Source organism: Malus domestica, chromosome 07, assembly GCF_042453785.1.
Source record: "Malus domestica chromosome 07, GDT2T_hap1".
NCBI classification, from domain to species: Eukaryota; Viridiplantae; Streptophyta; class Magnoliopsida; order Rosales; family Rosaceae; genus Malus; species Malus domestica.
In genome coordinates this window covers 25,274,523-25,297,224 of record NC_091667.1, presented here as the reverse complement: position 1 = coordinate 25,297,224, position 22,702 = coordinate 25,274,523, and the positions used below count along the sequence as shown (strand labels likewise).

General features: G+C 36.9%; 2 protein-coding genes across 2 annotated transcripts; both read right to left on the bottom strand.

Moving 5' to 3' along the window:
- Positions 1 to 3,387: 3,387 nt before the first annotated feature.
- Positions 3,388 to 6,796, bottom strand: LOC103410573 (auxin response factor 18-like). Its single transcript, XM_008349257.4, has 4 exons — positions 6,493 to 6,796; positions 5,038 to 6,196; positions 3,896 to 4,752; positions 3,388 to 3,770 (listed from the first exon to the last, which is right to left on the bottom strand). Exons 2-4 carry the CDS (start codon positions 6,136 to 6,138, stop codon positions 3,731 to 3,733), a joined length of 1,998 nt encoding a protein of 665 aa, XP_008347479.3. The 5' UTR covers positions 6,139 to 6,196; positions 6,493 to 6,796; the 3' UTR covers positions 3,388 to 3,730.
- Positions 6,797 to 19,021: 12,225 nt separating this feature from the next.
- On the bottom strand, positions 19,022 to 22,331 carry LOC103410574 (GATA transcription factor 8-like). The gene is made up of 3 exons (XM_008349258.4): positions 21,726 to 22,331; positions 20,825 to 21,084; positions 19,022 to 20,274 (listed from the first exon to the last, which is right to left on the bottom strand). The coding sequence occupies exons 2-3, from the start codon at positions 21,062 to 21,064 to the stop codon at positions 19,459 to 19,461; spliced, it is 1,056 nt and encodes a 351-aa protein (XP_008347480.3). The 5' UTR covers positions 21,065 to 21,084; positions 21,726 to 22,331; the 3' UTR covers positions 19,022 to 19,458.
- Between the last annotated feature and the right edge of the window lie 371 nt (positions 22,332 to 22,702).

Sequence of the window (22,702 nt, the reverse complement as noted above, 5' to 3'; positions counted from 1 at the left end):
AAACGATTATGAATATATTCTATATATCAATCACGAATAATTTTGAGTAAAAACTTCTATTCATCTTTTGAGTACCCAAATATTATTCATATACAGAAATAAAAAAATATATTATTCATAGAAGGTCACCGCCATCTGTTTAGGACCCGTCCGGTTACGTCTTCCAAAACAATTTTTTAACAACTGTTTGTAAAAATAAAAATAAACGACAAATAGGATTTTGTATTTTTAGGACTTGGAAAAAAATTTTGATAGTTTAATTTGAGAATGATTTTGGAAATAAAAACTTTGAAAACGTGTTTGTTATCAATATCTAAAACATTAAAAATATATGTATACACACATAATTATAAATAACTTCATGTTTGATAGTAATGATAGTTGAGACGAGAATAGTGTTGGTAGTAACGGTGGTTAGAGTGCTGGTAATGGTGAGGGTAATGGGGGTGGCCATGGTGAGGGTAATGAAGTGGACAATGTGGTGATGGTGGTGGGAGGTGGTGGTGGGGCCATAACGGCGAGACGATGGAGGTGTTGATGGCCATGGCAGTGAGGGTGATAGTGGTGGATAATATGGTGGTAGTGGCAGCGTAGTGCATGTGGTGATGGTTAGGATGAGATGGTAATGGTAGGGTAGGTTTCAGCAATGGTGGGAGGGATGGTGGAGGTGGTTGTGGTGGTGGCCATGGTGGCAAGAGTGATGGCAGTAGTGTCAAAAATGGTCGCCGCGGTGGTGATGATTGTAAGTTGTGGCGGTGGTTTTGGTTATGGCGACGGTAGTGATGGCATAAATGATTTTTAGTTTTTTATTATAATGTGTATTTTGTTTTCTATTATTTTAAAAATTATTCTTAAAAAATAGAGGAAACATCAATTTATGTTCTATGGAATTTAGGTCGAATATTGTTTTATGAGTTTAATTTCACAAGACACTATCTAATACCTACAAAGTTGTATTGCACTCCAGTGTTTTGATAGCAGTACTACAAATTATTATCTAGTCTAGAACAACCTTCAATCATACGATTAACCAAGAAACAACCACCTTTAGCATGCAAATGATGATACAATGTCAACATTCAGTTTTTATTATTGGCATGTTTACTCATTTAGAATTGATGAAGTTACGAACTGAATTAAAAAGTTCCCCTGATTAATATAATACCCAAGTACTACATCACATATTCTAGTGTTGGAGTCTTGCGTTTTCTTATATTTATTGTCATCGTAGCGTTTTGATTCAAGGAAGTTATTTTCCAAAAAATTGAGTCCACGTAGAGAAAGGGCCTAGCTCGAGAGGTGAACCAGTTCCAAGACAACATAGTAACCCAACCCAATTAGCTCAATTGGCAAAATTGGACTAGACTTTGCATCTAATGAGCTGATCTGTTGGCTATTTTTCTGAGTATCTGACCCAATGCTCTAGAACATCTTTTCCTTTTTAGTGCATATACAATGCTTCATATGTTGATCACATGTAACGTAGATAGATGGAATTAGGATTCATTCTTACCTAAATCTCACATGTGTTTCATAAATGTGGTACAAATAGGTTTTTGTTTGTCTGAAAAAAAAATTATGGTTCACTCTCTTATTATGTATAGAATCTTAAATTAAACTTTGATTACGTACAATTACTTGTAAACCACACGTATCAAGTAAATTTACGCGAGTTTGATAAGAACCCAGTGATTTCATACTCACCATTTTGTTGCTTTAGTGTGGTTGTTAAAGTAGAATTCTTATTTCCGGATTCTCCTTATTAGTTAACGTCTCTTGTATATCATGTAAACTCAACCCTATGTATTGTAACCATTGTGCGTTGACTCTATATATAGTTAGAAATCAATGTAACATGTTTACTGACTAAATAAAACATTATGTCATATGCTCTTCCTCAACATTTGCTTCATGATGTTCTTTGTGTTGACTTTGAGATTAATCAATGGCTTGAACTCTGGTGTTAAACTTAATTATATTTTATGTTCTCAATGTGTGCGGGTGATTAGAAAAAGCAAAATTAATTAAGATCCAAACGGAAACACAGGTTGGAGTTTGTTTGCAAAAACCCATGTCGGAAATCCGATCGATACAGTTGACTAATAAGGGGAGTAGGGACGCAAGCAAACGTGGGAAATCTTGGATCTTGGTCACTAAAATATAACATAATATTGAGAACCACATCATCGTTGTACATTTGTAATCCAAAAAATGACTCCAATTTTCAATGTTGTCCAATATTATTGTTGACCAACAACGATTTTCTTTTATTTGGAATTTTGTTGTACAAATACATCGACAATATTTCGGGAAAAACATATCGATGTTTCATCAATAATCACATTAATATTGAATCCTTGACTTAATTACTTATAAAATTTTAGGGTATGAAATTTTATCGCACAAAAATTTTGTATGATAAAAAATAAAACTATTTACTATAAATTATAATTTGTTTTAAAAGATGGTCGATGCGAGACGTTTAACATTATTTAACAAACAAATGTTTTTTTTTGCCAAATGAAGATCCAAATTCCACGCAGAAAGAATGTGTGATGTCTCTGCTCTGCAGCATCTTTTGCTGTCTTTTAATAATTTGGTTTGTCTTTTGGATTTGTCCATCTTGCGAGATTTGTAAAATGTCAACCTAATCTTAATTTTATATTTAAAAATAAAATAAAATTTTCATTTCGTATGAACAATTCAAAGTAAGCATTGGGTTGGAATTACTTGGCTCACGATCTTTGTCTGTTTGATTTTATTTATTTAGTTTTAAAAAGAAAAGATCAAATTTTTATGAAATGATATAGAAGTGGAGAACATAAATCCTCATTTGACTGATTTTTTATGATCTCAAGCTTTATAAGAAAAATAGTTCAAATCCCAAAATCTATATTTGTGGCAGAATAGTAGATCAAAAATGTTGGGATTCTAGAACTTGTAATGTTTACAGTTATTAAAACTCCCAAGACTGTTTTAGGGTTCATGATTTTCAATGCTCAAAACATGGATCAGTGGTTCAACTCATCTAAACAAGAAATCCTTGGAGATCTCTTGTATATGAAAATGTACGATTACAGTATCACAATGTCACGTGATATTATTAACTCAAGTGTTATAATATACGAGTGAACAACATGAATGATATTTTATGAACTTTGTGATAATACCAAATGTGATAATTTGCTTGAAGTAGTCACACCGCATGACAGTGTGAATAAAAAAAAATAACTCATCAACTAGGTGTGAAGAAAAGGAGAAAAAGGGGGAATGCAAATCTTGTTTTCTTGGCCAAGAGGCAACATAAGACACACTTGCGTGCTTCACTTTGATGCCGAGTTATTGATATAAAATGCTGTTTTTTTTAGAAAATTTTGTAGAGAAGGATTAGGCGAGATAGCTCTTTGTCAACAGTCGTGTGCGAGGCACCAACCCTCCCCCGAAGAAGAAACGACATGTTGTTCACATTATGTAATTATAGATCCATATTACACAACAATACACCCAAAAAAAAAAAAAAAAAAAATTGCCCACATTTATAAAATTAAAAGTTCAGCCTTTTAAAAATTTAAAATGGATCATTTATGAAGTGCTTGTAAATGTATAATTGTGAAGTAAAACTTCATAAAATATCCATTTGTAAGGATAAAAGCATGAATTTTTCTGCTCTCTTCACGATGCATTGGTGCATTGGTGCATTGGTGCAAAGACAAGCATGAGGCTATCACAGTTACACCATATAAAGTCTTTTTGCTGTCTTCAAAAAGTCACTGCCAAAACAAACAATACAAACAAGATTGTAAGTGGTGATCATATGCATAATGAAAAACCTAGAAGAAAAAAATGCTCATTCAAGTAAATGATTTGAAAGGCAATAAAGCATGCGTAAAATTACCCGAATGGCTCGTCGCCGGTGTGTTTAACAACACCTGATGCATCTCGGTAGAGCACATTTCTTAACATCTTTGAACTTTCTTTGCCAAACATACCAGCTAGCTTTCCATACAATTCTTGGTATGATCTAAGGACAGAGAGATCAAGAGTCCCCACATCCCCTGAATCAATACACACTTTGCAATAACCAGTCTCCAAACTAAGATCGCTGTGATCTGTCTTCGAAGGAGACCCTCCATCAGAACAATTTTCCACTGAACCATGGCGATGTGACGTAGAACCAGAGCCATCAGAACAATTTGTTGTTTTCTTTGGATGTCCATCTGAATCATCACCAGATGAGCTCTTAGATATATGTTGCCCTGTAACAATTAGCTGACCGAATAATACTATGTGAGGTGTCTTTATCTCATCATTATCCTTCAAACTTTGAGTGGGACAACAAGAGATATTATCATTGCTTTCAGCCTTGCGCATAAAGCTGCCCCCGATGGTTTCAAGAGGGGCAAAATGACCAAGTTGTTGAAAACCAATTGGAAACAAACCCGATTGCAATTTGTTGAAGAAGAGCTCCGATGAAGATAGTCCAAACTGAGCTTGCCTGGCTCCCTGTATGCCTGCAGATAGGTTGTCTGATACATTACATAAGGGGTTGCTCGAATTTAGGAAGTTGCTACAGACTGATGGCATGGAAAGTTGGCCAACAAGGGAATAGTCTGGGTTATGTTGAAGCCGCAACTTCTTTCTTGGAGGCGAGAAGGGAGATGGATGGATGGATGGTATGCTCGATACCAATTCAACCAACCATGGGCTAACACGTTTCACATTTTGGAGCAAGTCTGGCTCATCCCATGAAACCTATAAAAAAAAAAATATTTTGTTTAATGTCTAACAAATGATAATTTCATATTTATATTCAACATACTATAATCAGTATCAGCCATGAATGTATGAATACAATTTACTCACAAAAATACAGAATTTGACTTGCTAAAAAAGGTATCTATTGAATCACAGATGCACATTTATGTTATAGGATGACAATTTAGCAATAATTTGGGAAGTAGTAGTGAAGATCAATTACATAGTTTTGGAAGATTAAACTCAATATGATAAAAACTATGTAGTATGTATGTAACCTACCTGTAGAAGACGCCATGGAGACTCGGGCCAACAGATGGGATCTGCAACCTGAACAGAAGATACGGTTCCCATGAACCAGCTTATCCGAGAAGAATCCTCAGTTTCAAAGGGCATTTTGAACCTCATTCCTGAGCACCACCGTATTTGCATTGCAGCTCTCACAGCTGAAGCCTTAACACAAAACTCCGGTGTGCTTTCACGGGGATAGTACACAACCTCAAAGGCCTGGCCATTGGCAGCAAGAGTTGCAGCTTCTATAACATATTCAGCCCTCATTTTTCCCTTCGCGTCATCACTCGAACCTTTTTCAAACACTTTATTACCATTCTCCCTTGAAAAGCCAGAATAACCCCCATATTCCGAGCCAGAATTTCCAGCAGTAGTATTCCATCCAGATGGGTATTCAGGTCCACCGCCAATTCCTCTCTTAGCCCTTCTAATCCCAACACAGAGATCACCATTTTCCGCTCTGAAAAACACAATGGAATCCCCAGCAACAAGCTTCTTCTGATTTACGAAACTACTCCACCCCGTTGTCAATAGGTGACGCCGAGGAGTACCTCTATAGATATGCCTAAACTTCCAAATCTCGCCATGCACATCCTTTGCAAGAATGGTCTGAACAGGAGGCTCAGCCGAGTAATCCAAGCGCGGGAAGATAGTCTCCGCACAGTAACGAGGCACAGAGAAGCCTCCCCCATTGTTAGCATCAGATTGGGTCAATGTCTTGGCAAATGATGTGGGTTTCTCCGGATTCTCAACTGTTCCATTGTTTCCCACAAGTCCATCATCCTCAAGATCAAAACCACTCTCTCTCACCGGAATCAGCCTCATTTTCGCAAAAACCTCATCCGTTTCGGGATCTGCCATGTATCTGATAGCAGATATCTTGGAGAGAATGAGTGGTGGAATTCTAGAATTCCCAAAATCCACTTTCCCATGGGTGTACTCAGCATGGCCCTGAGGAAAGTAGAAGACTTTAGAGTTAATGGGCGACATTTGAACCATGCCGCCGGCGCAGGCGTGCCAGAATTGAGAATCCAGCCATTTCTCTGAGTTGCTCCTCAATGGTTCTCTTACAGAATCCATAACTGTAATCATTGTGTCAAACAATCTATGACCCTCTTTATGTCTGACTGCTTTCCTCAGTAAAATGCAGCTGTTAACACAACAAATTTGCAGAAAAATAATCAAGTCGGATATAGTAGTGGCAAGGGAAAACCCCACTTCTTCTATAGAAAAAAGCTCACAAAAAATCTGATATTAAAATCACAAAACAAAACTGACAACTACAGAAGAAAAGTTTCAATCTTGAGTTAACCATCGATGAAAAATCCAGGACATTTTCGATTATAATTTCTGGGATTTATGAAAACACACCAAAAGATGAAAAATTTCAGAAACAACAGCAGAAACTTTAGATTGAAGAGAGACAACAAAGTGCATATAATTTACCTGCTTTTCAGAACAAGCTAAAGATACGAGAGACGAAAACTCCACCACGATTTGGAATTCCCCTGAAATATCAAGAGGGTTGTTGGTGTGCCTCCTGTGACTTTGTAATTATGAACTGTAAAGGGTCGGCCTCTCTCTCCTCTCTCTCTCTCTCTCTCTCTCTCTAGAAAACTGAACTCGGTTTTCTGGGTGAAAAAGAAGGCAGTTGTTGCTGTTGGCAGGTGCTGAGGTTGAAGCTTCGTTGCCGACCAGAGCAGACAGTTGGGAGCGTGTGTAAAGAGAGATTTAGACAAGGGACACACGCACATACCAAAAGGCAAAGGCCACCCTTTTTAAATTCATGTTTATTATTATTTTCCTTTTTACTTTATTTTCTGTTTATTTCAATAGGGCAAGAGTTTTGCGTTATTTTTTCGATGGTTTTTTAAGCTTTTATTTTATATATACTAATCTTTCCGAACGTACTCACGCGCATGTGTGAGATTTTGATGATACATGTGCAAAGAAAAGCCAATCTTGCTTGGAAGGCACAAGGCTCGTGGCCATGCATTAAACAAAGTAAGCCAATTAAGTGGCATTAAACATTCCAATTATTTTAAGTTCATGCATCACTGAAGGCTACCCCACAGCAATCAAGGCCATTTATTTTATGTCAAGGTCACAAAAACACAATTTGGAAGGCTTGAAAAAGCAAGTCAAGGTTGAGGGAAACTGAACAAATATGTTTCCTTATTAATTAGTTTGTTTGTAGATTTCTGCTTTTCTTCTATAAATCCACCAGATTAATTCCAACTTATGCGCCTAATGATTTTGTGTGCTTTCTAAAACATACATTTCATCGTTTTTCTATAGGTTTATGCATGGTTTAGGTTGACATTTCATTTTTATTTTCTCTCTAAATCTCCTTAATTAATGCACGAGAGAAAATGTGTCTTCTATTAATACATTAATTCATAAAATTTGCGATTTAAGTAGCACAACATCTATAAAAATCGTGCTCCGTTTTGAATTCTCTCACGACTTTTGTTTGATATAACATTGACAATGTTTTTACATCGAAGTGGTATTCAAACTTGTGCGCAAAAATTTAGGAAATGTTGGACTATTGGAGTAAAAGTAAAATAAGTGTTACTTCTTCCAACTCTTTTTCCCATCTTTTATGCTAGATGGATTGCTAAACACCAACATTGTGTTGTATAACCTAAGTGCGCATAGAAGTTGAGTTTGCACATATATCGCAAAATAATTTTAAAAAAATTGCGAGTTTCGTGCACAACTCTGAAATCAAGACAGTGAGTTTAACCAAATTACATGGACTATAATCAAGTTTATCTTGTCCGATGCCCTAACTCCTTGGGATTAACCATGGCAATAGTTCTTAGTCAACTCCCCCAACATTTTCACTGGTTATTATTTGTGTTCCTGAATTTTTGCTTCTGGACATGATCTTGTCGTGCTATTTGATTCTAAGGATAAGAACAAAATAAAAAAAAAACATTAAAAATGCATTCATATAAAAGAAAGAAAAATGGAATTCTTATCGGATATGCATGTTACTGTTGAAATAGAATGTCTTAACTTTTCACTTTTTAGGGTTTGCTCAAGTGGTGAGGATGGCGGATAAAAGTTGAGCTAGATAAAGTCAAATAAGATGGAGTTACCCTAAGATTTTAGGGTATTTCATCGATAGTTCATTCTTATTCAATTTACCAACAAAAAGTCTCAACTCTTATGGATACTTCGTCTACGTCCTGGACATTTTTTGTTTAATATTGTAGGGAAAATAATGGTAAGGTCTAGTGCTTTATACAATACTAGCAAATATGCTATTGACTTATATTTCTGTTTTCCTTCCCGTCGCGGGACTGGTAGTTGTAGTGCGACTCTGCTTTTATTTCTCTTTACTTCGATATATTAATCTTTCACCAAAAAGAAAACAGAGAGAATTGATTAGAATTGGCATTTGGATCGTAGCCAAGTCATGAGACAAAATGCTAAATTTTGATATTGATGGGAGATTATGGCAAATAATTAATGGGATTAATTTGGGATTAGAGAATGGAGTCGATAATGTACATGACAATGGGATGAGATTTAAAGAAAAGACAAATCATTCGGCTAATCACTTCCTTTGGTCTTATTCGGCTAATCACCATATGAAGGATTTATATAGGACAAATTAATATATAGTTATAGAGTTTTAACTTTTAATATTGAGTTTTGGCCCAACTGTAAATGTAACCAGAATCTGCACAAATATAATCAAGCACAATGTAGGATATTAATCAAAACCATGAATAGTGCACATGATAAGTTTAGCAGCATTCGATCTTCACTTAGTTATAGAGGAAGTCTTATAAGATCGACTTAGACGGATATGAGAACGATATATATAGTGAGTTTGATATTAAGTTATGTCTCATTATAAGTCGTCATGTGAGTTTGATATTAAGTTATGTCTCATTATAAGTCGTCATGCATGGATTAATCTTACTGAAAAAATGGGAACCATGCACAGCTGAATAAGGGTTACAAACTCATCATCCGAATCTCAAAGTACCATCAAATTGCCTCCAACTTGATAAACACATAGCAGACATTCTTGAGAACAAAAACTGTTAAAAGTAGACGTAGAAAGTGACCTTCACCACATATGTTCAACAAATGGACACGAACAGTTCAGGCCTAAATGGTTGGAGGAGATGCAAACACTGCAAGTTCACTAATTGTGTCAAAATTCATCAAATCCTAACTTATTTCTCGACAAACTTTACGACCTGACCGCCACTAGTCATTGACTTAACATGCTGTTCACATTAACGTAATTATACATCCATATAACACCACAATACACCCAAAAAAAATTGCTCAATTTTATAAAATTCAAAGTTCAACCTTGAAAAATTGAAAATGGATAATTTGTGAGGTGCATTTTAAATGTTTATTTTATGAAGTAACACTTCATAAAATATACCATTTATAAGGATAAAACCATGAATTTTTATGTATAGTAGAATGTAAGGATGAAATGACACACTACCTAATGAAACAATCACACACTTAGTTTACACCCTTTCCAAGTGTTATTTCAACCTTGTTTCTTTTCTCATCTAAAGAACATGAAATGGAAATTTGCATAGATAAAATTATCATAAGACTTTTAGATAATATCACATAATGCATGCATTTTTTTTCACCACACTTGCTAGTTTCTTTAGGTTAAGATATTGGAGAAAACTAAAAAATTACATTGTCAATGAAAATTTCATCCAATGACAATTTAGCCCACATATATCGCAAAATAGTTAATAAAAATTGCGATTATGGCAAAAAAAATAATGGGCTTAAATTTGGATTTGAGAATGGACTTGTTAAAACACTAGGACAAATTAATATGACAATGGGACGGGATTTAAAGATAAGCCAAATCGTTCGGCTATCACCTCGGTCGGTCTTATTGAAGGATTCATGTGATTAAGTCCATGATACAACTGTAAATATATCATGAGTTTTAGTCCATTCTACACCATATGAAGGATTTATAGTACTAATTAGTAATTGTGGATTTATAACTTTTAATATTGAGTAATTGGTCCAACTGTAAATGTAACCAGAAACTGCAAAAATAGAAATATCAAGCACATTGTAGGACATTAATCAAAACATGAATAACGCACATGATAAGTTTAGCAACATTTGGTCTTTACTTAGTCATAGAGAAGATCTTATAAGATCGATTCAGACGGATATGAGAACAATATATCTATAGTGAGTTTGATATTGAGTTGTGCCTCATTATAACTTGTCATACATGGATTAACATTACTGAAAAAATGGGAACCGTGCACAGTTGAATAAGGGTTACAGACTCATCATCCGAATCTCAAATACCATCAAATTACCTCCAACTTGATAAACACCTAGCAGACATTCTTGAGAGCCAAAACTTAAAGGTAGACGTAGAAAGTGACCTTAACCAGACATATGTTCTACAAATGGACATGAAAAGTTCAGACCTAAATACTTGGAGGATATGCAAACACTGATAACTACACTAATTGTGTCAAAATTCATCAAACCCTAAACCTATTTCTCAACAAACTTTACGACTTGGCCCCCACAATTTATTATTCTAATTAGTTGGCCTCTCATATATGTGGTCGGCCAAGTTTCTAGGTCTTCTATATATGCCAGAACACGAGTTCCTAACTAACCCTAAGCCCCATTCATTCAAGGGGTCTCTAACTAACTGGGGGTTGTCTAGTCACTTTGGGCTAATTGTCCTTCTCACTTGGGGGTCTTTGAGAAGGACTGTCCAACATGCAGTTAACGTTATAATTTATATGGCATCGATGGGGTGATGAGTGCTCAAAAAGTCAAATGCACTACTTCTTGGTTCTTGCTAGGAAATTAATTAACGTGTAAGGGAAGCTAACTTGTTTTCATTTAGTAATAATGGGAGGAAAACTTTTGATGTAATTCACATAAACTAAGAGGTGTTTTGTGTGAGATGCATTTGCTGTTTTTGGTAACCACCTGATATCCTCCTGGTTCGAGGAACCACCTAATATCCTCCTTGACATTTTATTGTCCGAGGATGGTGCTTGACTTTTTTGTGTTTTTCTTTCCAACTAAGTCTCGCTTGTGGTCTAGCATTGGAATTGAAATAGAAAACTCTTCAGATTTAATTTATGTTGAAGAAAGAATATGTCAATTTCCAAAAGTTTTGTTTGACTGTAAGGTAAAAGATGGATTAGTTATGAAGAAAATTTATCATTTTTAACGGGATGGAACTGACAATGTAAGTGTTAAAATTTCATTTTATTTGATCTTCTACTTTTAATTTAGACAAAATATAAATATTGACATTCATTTTTTACTTTGCATGCATTGAATCTAATGAGTTTTATTAACCGAAGCCCTTGACCGTAAAAATTGTGTTAAGAACGCAATCAATCAAAGAAAAAAGGAAGATGTAATTACTAATTGTGATAATAGTGTTATTTTTGGTTTTACCCTTTGAATGAATTGGCATTAAGGAAAAGAGGTGATCACCAACAACTGACAAGCAGAGTCACAACTCATGCAGTCTCATCGCAGCAACAGTCGCAGCCGCTGCCGCTGCCGGAGCCGGCTATAACGTGTATTTCTTCAACCGCATTCATCGCCACGTGGCCAGCATCCAACAGTATACGGTTACCGGGGAATGGGCCCTACACTGCTGCTGTAAATCTCGTCAGTGAGATGATGGGGATGGGTTGATGGGGAAAGATGGGGACATGACGCGTCTGGGGGAAGCGGGGCCCCTGACCGAATCTCTGTCGTTTCTTCTGTTGGCCCTACAATAGTGAAAATGTTAAAAACACCAGATGAAAATGCTGAAAGCTGTTTCGGAGGCTGACTCTTTTCACTTTTAAATACTTAATAAACGGGGTTTGAGTATTTTTTAAGAATATAAGTTTTTTTTTTTTTCTTTCTGATATCATGAAATAAAATCATTAATTTATGTGACACAAAAAAGCTATTTGTCAATTGTCATTACTAGTATAATGTTTTATATAACGAGGTAAATATTAAGCATTATTTATTCGGCTTGATTTTGCCCATTTGACACTAGAACTCATAATCGGGTTTGTCATTTCCACCAAACTGTGTCTTGTTAGTGCTGGTTTGGTACTGAGGTGATCTCAAAAAAGTGTTTGGTAAACATTTAAAAACAACTTGTTTTCACAGTTTTAGGTGAAAAAAAAAGCTGAAAACGTAAAGCAGCAAAAATAAGCTTATTCTCACATCACAGCAGAAACAGTTTTTTTTCAAAGTACATCAATACCAAACCAACCCTTAGAGTAAGCTAGATCATCGCATCCTTTAATTCTTTATTTTGGTGATCAATTTTAAATGATAAATGCTAATCCCTATACGAGTGTGAAGTGTGAACTAGTCAAGTTGATATATAAGTGTCATTATTTGTAAGTAAGCTCGTAGCGTAGGGGAGGAGCCACAATAATTGGGGTTAACAATATCATTAAGGGACTGCAAAGCAAAGCAAATGCAGTAAATATTTAGTCGAAATTAAGTGGCGGAGTGGTTGGAAATTTGCATGAACATCGGAGGCTTCAACTTGAGCAACATTGATGGGGGCTGGTGCTGCTACACATGGCGGGCACATAGGCAGCGGCAGCTCCTACTCACATGCCGCTCCGCTAGCCACGGCCGCTGCCCTCGATTCCTCCTTCGTTTGGGAGCCCTAACTTTCAATTGGTCAACTCATTAGCTAGCTCTGCTCTTATTTAATTAACTAACTAATTATCCACTAAGTTTTGTTTGTTTAATGAATAAGACTGACAAACATCAATGCTGTTGAGTCATTGACTCGATAATTAAATGGTTTGATTCATGATCCCGAGTCTAATAACATTGTTAATTACAATGTTTTCTTCAATTAATTAATGTTGTATGTGTATTTTGATGAAGCAATTGCTTTGAGAAGCAAAAGAAACTTGTCACACGTGAGCTTGGTCTCTCGATCATTTTATCAAAAATGTGAATGCCGGCCATAATTTGAGGCTTGAGAGTTTTGAGTGAGCCTACAAACTAAAGGGTGCATAATATATATATATATATATATATATATATATATATGTATGTATGTATGTATATATATATGTATGTATGTATGTATATATAGAGCAAATCCATGACACTATTTTTTTATATAAGTATTTGTGGGGCTCACTCCGTAATGTATTTTAACGATCCAAAACGTTTATCTTTTAAAATATTATTCATATATCATTCTTGCAAAAAAATTGACAACTCCAAAACCATGAGGACATTCATTTGTAGTGAAGAAAATAGACAAATATAGTTCTACAAAGAAACCATAAACCTTTAGTCCAACGGTCATATGATTTCAAATTTTAGGTGATTTTTGGTAGACATAACCTTTAAGGAAAGACTTAAAAGACAAACGGGTGTAAAAAATTAAGGAAAAAAAATAGTATCGCGAATCCGTCCTCTATATATACATATATGTATATAGAAAATGGAATGACTTGGTTTATTAGAGCTTGAGAAGTGTGGGTGATCAAGTAGTTGGTTCACATGCTAAAACAGCTCATATCAAATCACACAAAAGTTGGAAAAAGTCTTAGATATGGTTGTTGCATGTTTATCATACTCAAAAAGATACTGAGATATACATATGTAGATCATTTCTAATTCCACCTCTTTCTGAGTGTGTTGTGCGTGCAGTCACCAGCAAATCAGAGTTTACGGAACAAAATAATGAGACAATTGTTATTGTTGTACTCATTCCGTGAGAAATCACGTAATAAATGTTATAGAAACAACTATCATGTTAAGTCACGTGATGGGTATATAGGAACAACTGCCACATCGCATATGCGAATTTTTGTTGACAAGTACATTTAGGGTGTGTTTGTTTGCCCTCTCTAGGTTTCACTAGACTGGATTAGATTAAGTTTTTGTGTAAGCATGTGTTTGGTTCCAGCAGGGACTAACTTTAATGGGACAAAGTGGGACTCGCATGGATTAACGGGTTCGCTAAAGGGTCTTAGCGAGACCCCCCAATTTTGGGCGGACTGCTAAGACCAATGAGCTTCGCTTCGCCCGTCCCATCTTCTTCTTCCTCACTTGCTAAACCATTTTCAAAACCAGATAGCGCAATCTGAAACCCAGAATTTGACCCAAAATTCGAAACAATCCAGAATTTCAAACCCATTTTCAAAAATCCAACCAAGAATTCGAAACAAAAAATAAAAATAAATTTACAAAATCGCTGTGCTTCTATCGTTCCATCAGCTGCACATTAGTTGTTCCAGTACCACCAAAATCCAAGTCGCACCATGGGATCTGTTGATTTTGTGATTTGTTCGTTTTGCTTAGCTGTGAGAAGGGGAGTTTTTGTCGACGACGAGTGGGATGAGCATCGATACCTCTGCACTAAGAGGGAGAAAGAGGAAATGAAGATGTGAGAAAAAGTGAAGAGGGAGAGGTGTGTCGTCTGCAAAGTTGTGAGAAAGAGGAAAGGGGAAGCGGTCGTGAGGAGAAGAAAGGGGAAGCTCTTTCCAGAAAAGAGTAGGGCAAGCTGCAGAAGATATTAAAAAATAACTAATGAAGAAGATATTTTTATAAATATAATAGTTTTTTTTTTATAATTTAAAAGTGAATTAAAAAAAAAACTGATATTACACAATGGAAAATTTTTGGCGTTGGGCACATGTAATTGGAACTATTAAAATAAAACAAATGTAGTGCTAGTCTAAGCAAACACAAATCTGGTGAACAATATTGTTTTCATTATCCTGTTTTTTAGTCCGACACTGCAACAAATGCTTCGCTAAGCTAGTCCAGCTTAGTCTAGTCTAAGCCAGTCCAGCTTAGTCCCTGCAGCTAGTCCAGTCCGAGACAGTCCGTACAACAAATGCACCCTTAAGGGTTACACAATACCATCAATCTCACTTTTTATACTGCATGGCCCTTCATAATGCAGTTACATTTTATGCGAGTTATGAGCTTATAAGACACTTGTTCTTCCATTTCTACGTGTTATGAGCTTATAAGACACTTGGTAGGTTTAGGCATATTAGGAAGTGGGTTTGTGGGCTTAGCAATAGAATTGGGCCTGGGGCCCAAGTTAACATTTTGGACTTCGAAACATGTCCATCTTCCAATCAAACTAATAGAAAATGAAAAAGAAAGTTTTCCACAATGGTTCATGCGAGCTTGAATATCATACGTAATAATCAAGTTGCTTGAGCTTTGATTCTTATAGCACTGTTTTAATAGTGATGTAAATTTAATTAACTTGGCAAAGTATTTAATAAAAATCAAACTCATGAGATTCGTCATTAATTAAATTCACTTTTGTATATTGTACTTAAATTTTCTGATTGCATGTGTGAGTTTGAATTCAACGTATGAAATCTCTCTCTAATTTCAAGGTATGTTGGGGAGAGAAATGAAAAAATTATGTCTAATTATGGGGTAAGGGTTCGTGAAGAAAATAGTGCATTTTTGCTCACTCCTATTAATTACCGTTAGATTAGTTTAAATTTCGAAATTTGTGTATTAAACCAGTTAAACCAAACTAATCTAGACAATTAATGGGGGGGGGGTTTGAGCATCACCCTCACTTTAAGGTGTGAGCAAATTTGCACTTTGAAGAAAACTTGCATATTTCAATCCTCTCTAAAATTGGAGGATCAGAAATGATGAGTTTTCTTCATGCTAAAAAATCATTCACTCTTATTTCTAATATGCCTTGAAATTAAAAAGTTGTCCATTTCAATTCAATCCTACGTAACCAACCTTTTGACTATTTTAATAATGACACCTTTTTTTTTTTTGGTGCGCAATCAACTTTTTTCGGTTGTATTTGAAATACATTGGGCCTAAACGTATCCACCTCAATAGTTGCCAGTTTGGACTTTCTAAAGACTATTTTTGGTCCAACTTTTGGGTCACCATTTCCACAAAGTCAATTTTCAGGCCAACCCATATTTGCACATTAAACCACGCCCTTAATCCAAAATTTGCAATTAGTTTAAATTAATCTACCCCACATTGTTTGAGTTTTAAACCAAACTCATTAGGTTGCCCAGACTATTCATTTGACAGGGAAAATAGACACCATACAAATCTCGTTTTTCACCCAATATTTTTTGGGAATATTTTTGCTCACCATCTTATTTATCATCATTAGATAAGTTTAAATTTCGATATTTGTGCATTTAAACTCATTTAACAATGATAAATAGGTTGATGAGCAAAAATACACCAATTTTTTTAGGGTTTTAATTAAATGTGTAATGTAATTGAAATGTCCAATCAAACTTTAAAACATGCATTTCATATGATTAAAGAAGTCCAGTCAGCAGGTTAATAACAAAAATGAAAGTAATTAACAGCAGGATATTATGAAATGATTGATGGTAAACCTATTTATTTGGTTTATTATGCGCATAATAAATACTATAATTGTTTGGTAATATAAAGTTGATCTTTTTCTTTCATTTGGTTCGCGTTTGGTCAGATTGAGACGTGTTGCCTAAGTCTTTTGACACACAACCTTATAAGAATTTCTAACCCCTCCCAAACGAGAAGAGATCCTCTTTGAATCTCTTCCACCAAGGTCACTAGATTAAGTGATTCAGGTTTTTGAAATTTCATCCAATGGTTCACCTGTTTTGACCCCTAAAAGCTATAATAGTTTTTTGCCGTTTGATGAAATTTCAAAGATCCGGATCACTTAATCCAATAGCATTGGTGGAAGAGATCCGAAAATGATCTCTTCTCCTCCCAAACTAGCCAAACCCGATGTGTGTAATTCAAAAAACAAGTATGCAGGGACTTTCCTGTTACGTGACAGGTTAAAAGACAAGTTCGATCATATGTTAAGGAATCTTAATTATAAACAACAACTTATAATATGCGGTAAATTCTAATTGGATAGTGTCTGTCATCAGCCGATCACGTGACAAGAAAACTTCTACGAAAGTTTTAATATTTCGAAGGAAAACTAATAAAAAGGCTTAAAAAACCTAAATCTTAACAACAACAAAAAAAATCATTCAACTAACTTTATTTAATGTTTAGGATAAAATTCAATATCAAACCAGCCTAATAAGCTTATGTCCGACCTTTACAACTTACCGAGTTTTCGATTTTAACCCTTATAATTTTTTGCCCAATTTGTTTATGTTTTTGTCAGATTGGCATGTGAATATTTCACCATAAATTAATGATAACCTTCAAGCCTTATATAAAATGACTTGAATCCACTGGTTTTCTGCTGCCACTTAAATTTTTAAAAATTGTGCACATAATTAAATAAAAATCCTTATTGTTCTGATCATTGGGGGTTAATTAACCTTTAAGCAACGTTGTTGCAGAAAGATTAATATTAATTAATTAGCACATTGTTAGCATCACTTAGTCAATTTGGCTAAACATAAACCTTAAAATAACATTACGCAAGTGCCCAACTGAGAAAATCAGAGTCAAATCCACCAAAAAGTAAAAATATATATGATTGTAAATCTTCCAACCTCCTAACAAAATCCCTAAAAAACCAGACCAAGAATTTAAAATTAGTCCCAATTTGAATCATCCCAAAAGGAGAAATTAGGGTTTTAGGGGGGGAAGAGGAATTGAAATCTCTCTAAAAATTTGAAGACTTTGCTGTTGATATAGAACAATACTTGGCTACTTGAGGATGAGCAGGAACTCCTATTCAAAACTCACTGTGTTCGAATCACATAGCTTTGTTCTTATGATTAGAACCGTTCATAATATGGATGACTTTGTACAGACCATCTCTGCGAAAATTAAATTAAAACTACGGTCATTTAGTCAATCTATTGTAGCAAAATACATAGATGGTTTGCAATGCTTTTACCAATTTCGTTCATCTGTTTTTATACAATTCGATGAGTTGACTTTTTGCAGAGGCAACATTTGTAGAGTGATTTATACTATGGACAGTTCTGATCGTGAACACGAAGTTCTATGAATCGACAACAAAGAATTTGAGTAGGAACACCAACTCATTCTTTGAGTAGTTAAATATTGTTCGATGATACATATATGCTATTTTTGTGCTTGATTAGTTTGAAAGATGAATGAAATAATGTGTAGCACTAGCAACTTTAGCAAATTCATTTAGGACCACTTTGTAACGCTCACTTCATGAGCATGACATTTCAGAACAAGTGGCATTAATGGGGAAAATCATGTGCTAGGGGTTTAGTGGATTGAAGGTACATTTCCATTATACCAACTAGAGTTTTTAGAAGCCCCATTTGCGTAGAATACGTGTTTGAAACGTGATGTATACTTTCTTTTCCTTGTCGTACATGTGGAGAGTGACACAAAAAATAACATTTGCACCTTGTAGCAGGTGAGATTTGTGTTCTTGTATCGGGGTTCAAGAGAAGGATGTGTGTGCCTCTTATACTTTTTATAATTGTAGTTCCATGTACAGAATAACTTGCATACAATGAGGTGTGCAGAGTCTCTCACATGATGACTTATCATGCGAGGAGGGCAATATAGAGAGTGTCAAGGGAGGAGAGAGAGAAATAGAAGGAGAAGTATATACCGGTTACAGGTGAGTTTTCTCTTGTATTTGCATTATCACGTCGGTATCTAAGAGAACCATGTGATTTTCTCTTATAGTTTTGAAAATGTAGGAAGTCTAGTAGATGGGTGCATAGATTATGACACAAATTGTTCTCCTCAAGTGTTGATGAATAATGATCGATGACCCTCTTGCAAACTTAAAATGTGGAACAACGACCTCATAGCAACAGAAAATGATTACTCAAATGTGCCAAAAACTTTGATTGAAACAACCACCACCAATTGCCATCATTGATCATTAAGCTTTCCTTCTTCTTCAAGCCAAACTTTTGTGGCAATTTGAGTGCTTCAACCAGAAGGGAAGAAAATTAGGTATACCCGAAGAAACGAAAAACCAAAAACAAGAGCGAAAGAAACCGATACGAAGCATAACAAATCTCAGATTCGAGTACTCATTTCAGAATTTTGTCTACTACAAATGAACTGCAAAAAGAATTCCCTTGCAAAAGGAAGAAAAAGGCGAAGAAAGAAGAATGCAAAAGGAGACAACACAGACTCTAAAAAACCTTAAGGACCTACTAGCCATCATCATCGTCGCTAACATCTAAAAGTCTACCATTAAACTTGCATCTCTCTAACCCTTCAACTTCTTTGTTTGTTCGGTCTCTCCTTTTACTTAGCTAAATATATGGTCATCTAATTTGGCTCCTATTTTACCCCCCATTTTGCATCCCTGTACAAAAAACCAATGAACAAAGAAATGAAATGACGCTACGGCAAATAACATAAACTGATGACAGAGAGAACGAAGCGCTGTGGACTGCGGAGTGTTCCGACTAGGGAACGTTATCCTCCTCCCCCTCACATGTAATCCAGCGAAATGCTGTGGTTAGCATTGGGGATGAGCTCTGGAGTTTCGGTCATTGCTCTTGCGGTCTCTCCGAAAGGGACCAGTTCGCCGCCTTTGTTTCTCATCTCGATAACCTTCTTGTGGGAATTGGAGTGCAAGGCTGGGACAAAGGTAGGGCTGGCAGCAGGCCGGTACTCAGGGAAGAGCCGGCCTGACTTGTAGCGGACGCCACAGGCATTGCAAAGAGTTTTTGGCCCCATTGGGCCTGCCCTCCACTGGGGTGTCTTAGTAATCTCACAATGCAAGCACTTTCTCACTGCTCCCTGAGTGGTGCCGGAACTTTGATTTCCCTCTGCCGGAGCCTGGGGAAGCGTCAACTTGATCTTCTTTTTCTTCTTCTGCTCCCCGGAAGCTTGCTTCGGTATCTTGATCACAGGACGGGACTCTGCGAAATTCTCAGAATCCGAATGGAGCTTCGGAGGGAGCAAAGGCTGATGCTGAAGGGCCTCGGCCTCAGTAACAGAGGAGGCAGGGGAAATGAGTTGAATTGCGGGACGAGGGTTGAATGTAGCTGGGCGGGGACGCTTGCTGCGAGCCCGTCCGCGCTTGCCAGGAACCACCGGGCCAGGGCTTTGCGGCACACTCTTCTCGACGGAGCAGGAGCTGCTGCTGTCGAGGACGGAAATGGGGCTGGAGGTCTGGAACTGCCGGTGGGATGATTCGTTGTTGACGAAGGAGTTGTCTGGTTTGTTGATCGTTAGGCTTCCTCCGGAGAAGGAATCCTCGCAGAAGTTTGACAGCCATTCCAATTGAACAATGTCTTCAATCTGTCAAACAAATACATCAAAGAAATTCAGACAGATCGAACAAAATTAAAGCTTCCAAATTCCAATTAATTAAATAATTTAATTCCATAATTTTGATGAAGAAAAATCCAGCAGACAATCACGCCTTTGGAAATTTGGAGGTACTCATTGCAGACACGTCCCACATTCCAACATTTTCACCATGCAATTATGAGGGTTTATACTGTTCATAACCCCACCACCGACAACCCAAACGGTGTCGTTGCAGTAAGTAATTGACCGAAATACCCCCGCAAAGGAGGGATTTGCGAGTTCAATTATTTCAACGGTCTATTTTTGCTTTTTTAAGCCACCAAATTATTCAAGGAGCACAACACCATCTTCTAAAGCGAGATTCTTAAATATGTCCGAAACACAAAACCACGAATTTTGAAAAAACAAATAAAGCATGTCCTAATTTCAACTTATGACGTCATCCCCACATTCAATTCCCGGAAATCCCGTGAAACCGACACGCCGCTTAAGCAACGAGTGAGACAAAAACAGAAAGAGCGGGGGGAGTGTGACTCACCGGAACGTCGAGCTCGGCGGAGAGGTCTGAGGCGGAGTTTCCGGAGAAGACGGCTTCATTGGGTGGCTGGAGGGAGCCGGACTGGCTGGGCCAGAGGGAGGAGGAGTTGAAAGCGGCGTTGCAGTCGGGGGCGGGGCCGAGGGCGGACTCCACGTCGTCCGTTGGGAAATCGAGGAGGTCGTCGATGGTGTCGAACAGGCTCCCGCAGTCTATATCGTCGATAAAGCTCTGTCCGATCATTTTCTCCGTCACAAATAGTCCTGAGGAAACGCAAAAACCCAAAAAATATAATCAGCGACGTTAAATTCTAGAATTTATATGTTCATGGCAATGAGGCGGCATAAAGCGTGTGGGCGCATTTTAGCAGGGGTGCGCAACTAAACGTAAAGGTTGAAGATTCATCTGGTTCGACTTTACTTGTATTTCACACTCATGAATTCACAAAAACATAAACAAATAAAATAATAATAAATGGCGTAAGGTAGCGCCAGCTGGTATCAACTCCAACTCCGAATTTTCACTTTTTTTTCTTCTCCTTTTTTGAAAAAAAAAATTAATAGAAGAAGAAAGGGAGATTATGAGAGCATGAATTTCAAGCGAACCTCCAGAATTTCGAGGAAACAGAGAATTTAAGATTTGAAATTTGAAATTTTGAAAACCCAGTTCACATTGGAGCTTTCAAAAAAGTTGAATTTCTAAAGCGAATGCCAAGGAAAACGAAAGAAGTTCAATTTTCCGAATTAAAATTAAGTGAAAAGAGGAGAAACTCCTAAAAACTGGAGGGAATTGTGCGTTTTTCCCTCATTTTCCGAGCAACCAAACAGAAAATAGCCATTGCCGACAGTTCTGAAACACGAGAGAAAAGTACAGAGAGAGAGAGTGGAGAAATGCAGATCCAAACCTTTGAGTTTGTTCTAGTTTCGAACTGTAATTTCACTCTCCCGCCTAAACAAAACCGGAAGAAGCAGAAGAAGAAAGAAACCCCAAAATGCTCCTCCTACTGCTGCTGGTGCTACTAAAACTACCAAAGCCCTAATTCTTCTCAATTATAAGGAGGAGTGAGAGAGCGAGGAGAGAGAAAGAGAGAGTGAATTTAAGAGAGAGAGAGGGGGGGAGGGGGAATGGGGAAGGCTAAAAAGGAAGGAGGAAGAGAGTGAAGTTGTGGGCAACATGGTAGGTGAGCCTCTCCTTCATTGCTAGCTGTCTCTTACCATCGTCACCTTCAAGCCTCTCCCTCTCCCTCCGCCCGGGCCCCACACGCCCCCCCCCCCACCGCTCTCTCCCTCTCACACCTTTTTTTTTTCTTTTTTTTTCTGCCAAATGTTTTTAAATTTCGACACGGATTTTCACCGCGAAAATTGAAAATCACACACAGAAAATATGAACAGAGGAAAATAATTATTCGAAATAAAAAAATGGAGGTGGGGTTTTGGATTTTGTGAATCCGCTTACTTTTTCGCTTTCAGTTTCTCTCTCTCTCTCTTCTGGAACCTGTGCTTTTCTTCCTCCTCCTGTGCTTTGCGTGTGATGAGAATGAGACAGCAGATTACTTGGTCTTATAGAACCCTCTCTCCGCCTTTAACCGCCGTTACCTCTTACTTTTTACCTTTCTTCGGTCCCGGAAAATCTCAACTACAGTTTGTATGTAACGGTGGTGTTATTTTAAACCAATCGCTGTAGTCATGTGAGGAATTTTAACACGTGACGACGTTTAATTGGTTTGAAATGTTGTCACCGTGTCATTTTGGATGTAAGTAAGTTCGTCTGGCCCTCCGTTTTGTGTCAACCTAGGGCTGCGTTGTCGTTTTCTTACAAGACCTTTACCGCGTTACGCCGTTAGATTTCCTTCCCGTTACGCGGTTACGCTTGGAAAATTAC

What these genes read in the sequence shown, in the direction of transcription:
- LOC103410573 (XM_008349257.4), bottom strand. Translation starts at nt 6,138, where the DNA reads ATGATTACAGTTATGGATTCTGTAAGAGAACCATTGAGGAGCAACTCA. An exon ending in CTCCATGGCGTCTTCTACAG is followed by an intron (nt 4,753 to 5,037) that starts GTAGGTTACATA and finishes TTTTTTTTATAG; the next exon opens with GTTTCATGGGATGAGCCAGA. An exon ending in ACCGGCGACGAGCCATTCGG is followed by an intron (nt 3,771 to 3,895) that starts GTAATTTTACGC and finishes TTGTTTTGGCAG; the next exon opens with TGACTTTTTGAAGACAGCAA.
- LOC103410574 (XM_008349258.4), bottom strand. Translation starts at nt 21,064, where the DNA reads ATGATCGGACAGAGCTTTATCGACGATATAGACTGCGGGAGCCTGTTC. An exon ending in CCGCCGAGCTCGACGTTCCG is followed by an intron (nt 20,275 to 20,824) that starts GTGAGTCACACT and finishes TTTGTTTGACAG; the next exon opens with ATTGAAGACATTGTTCAATT.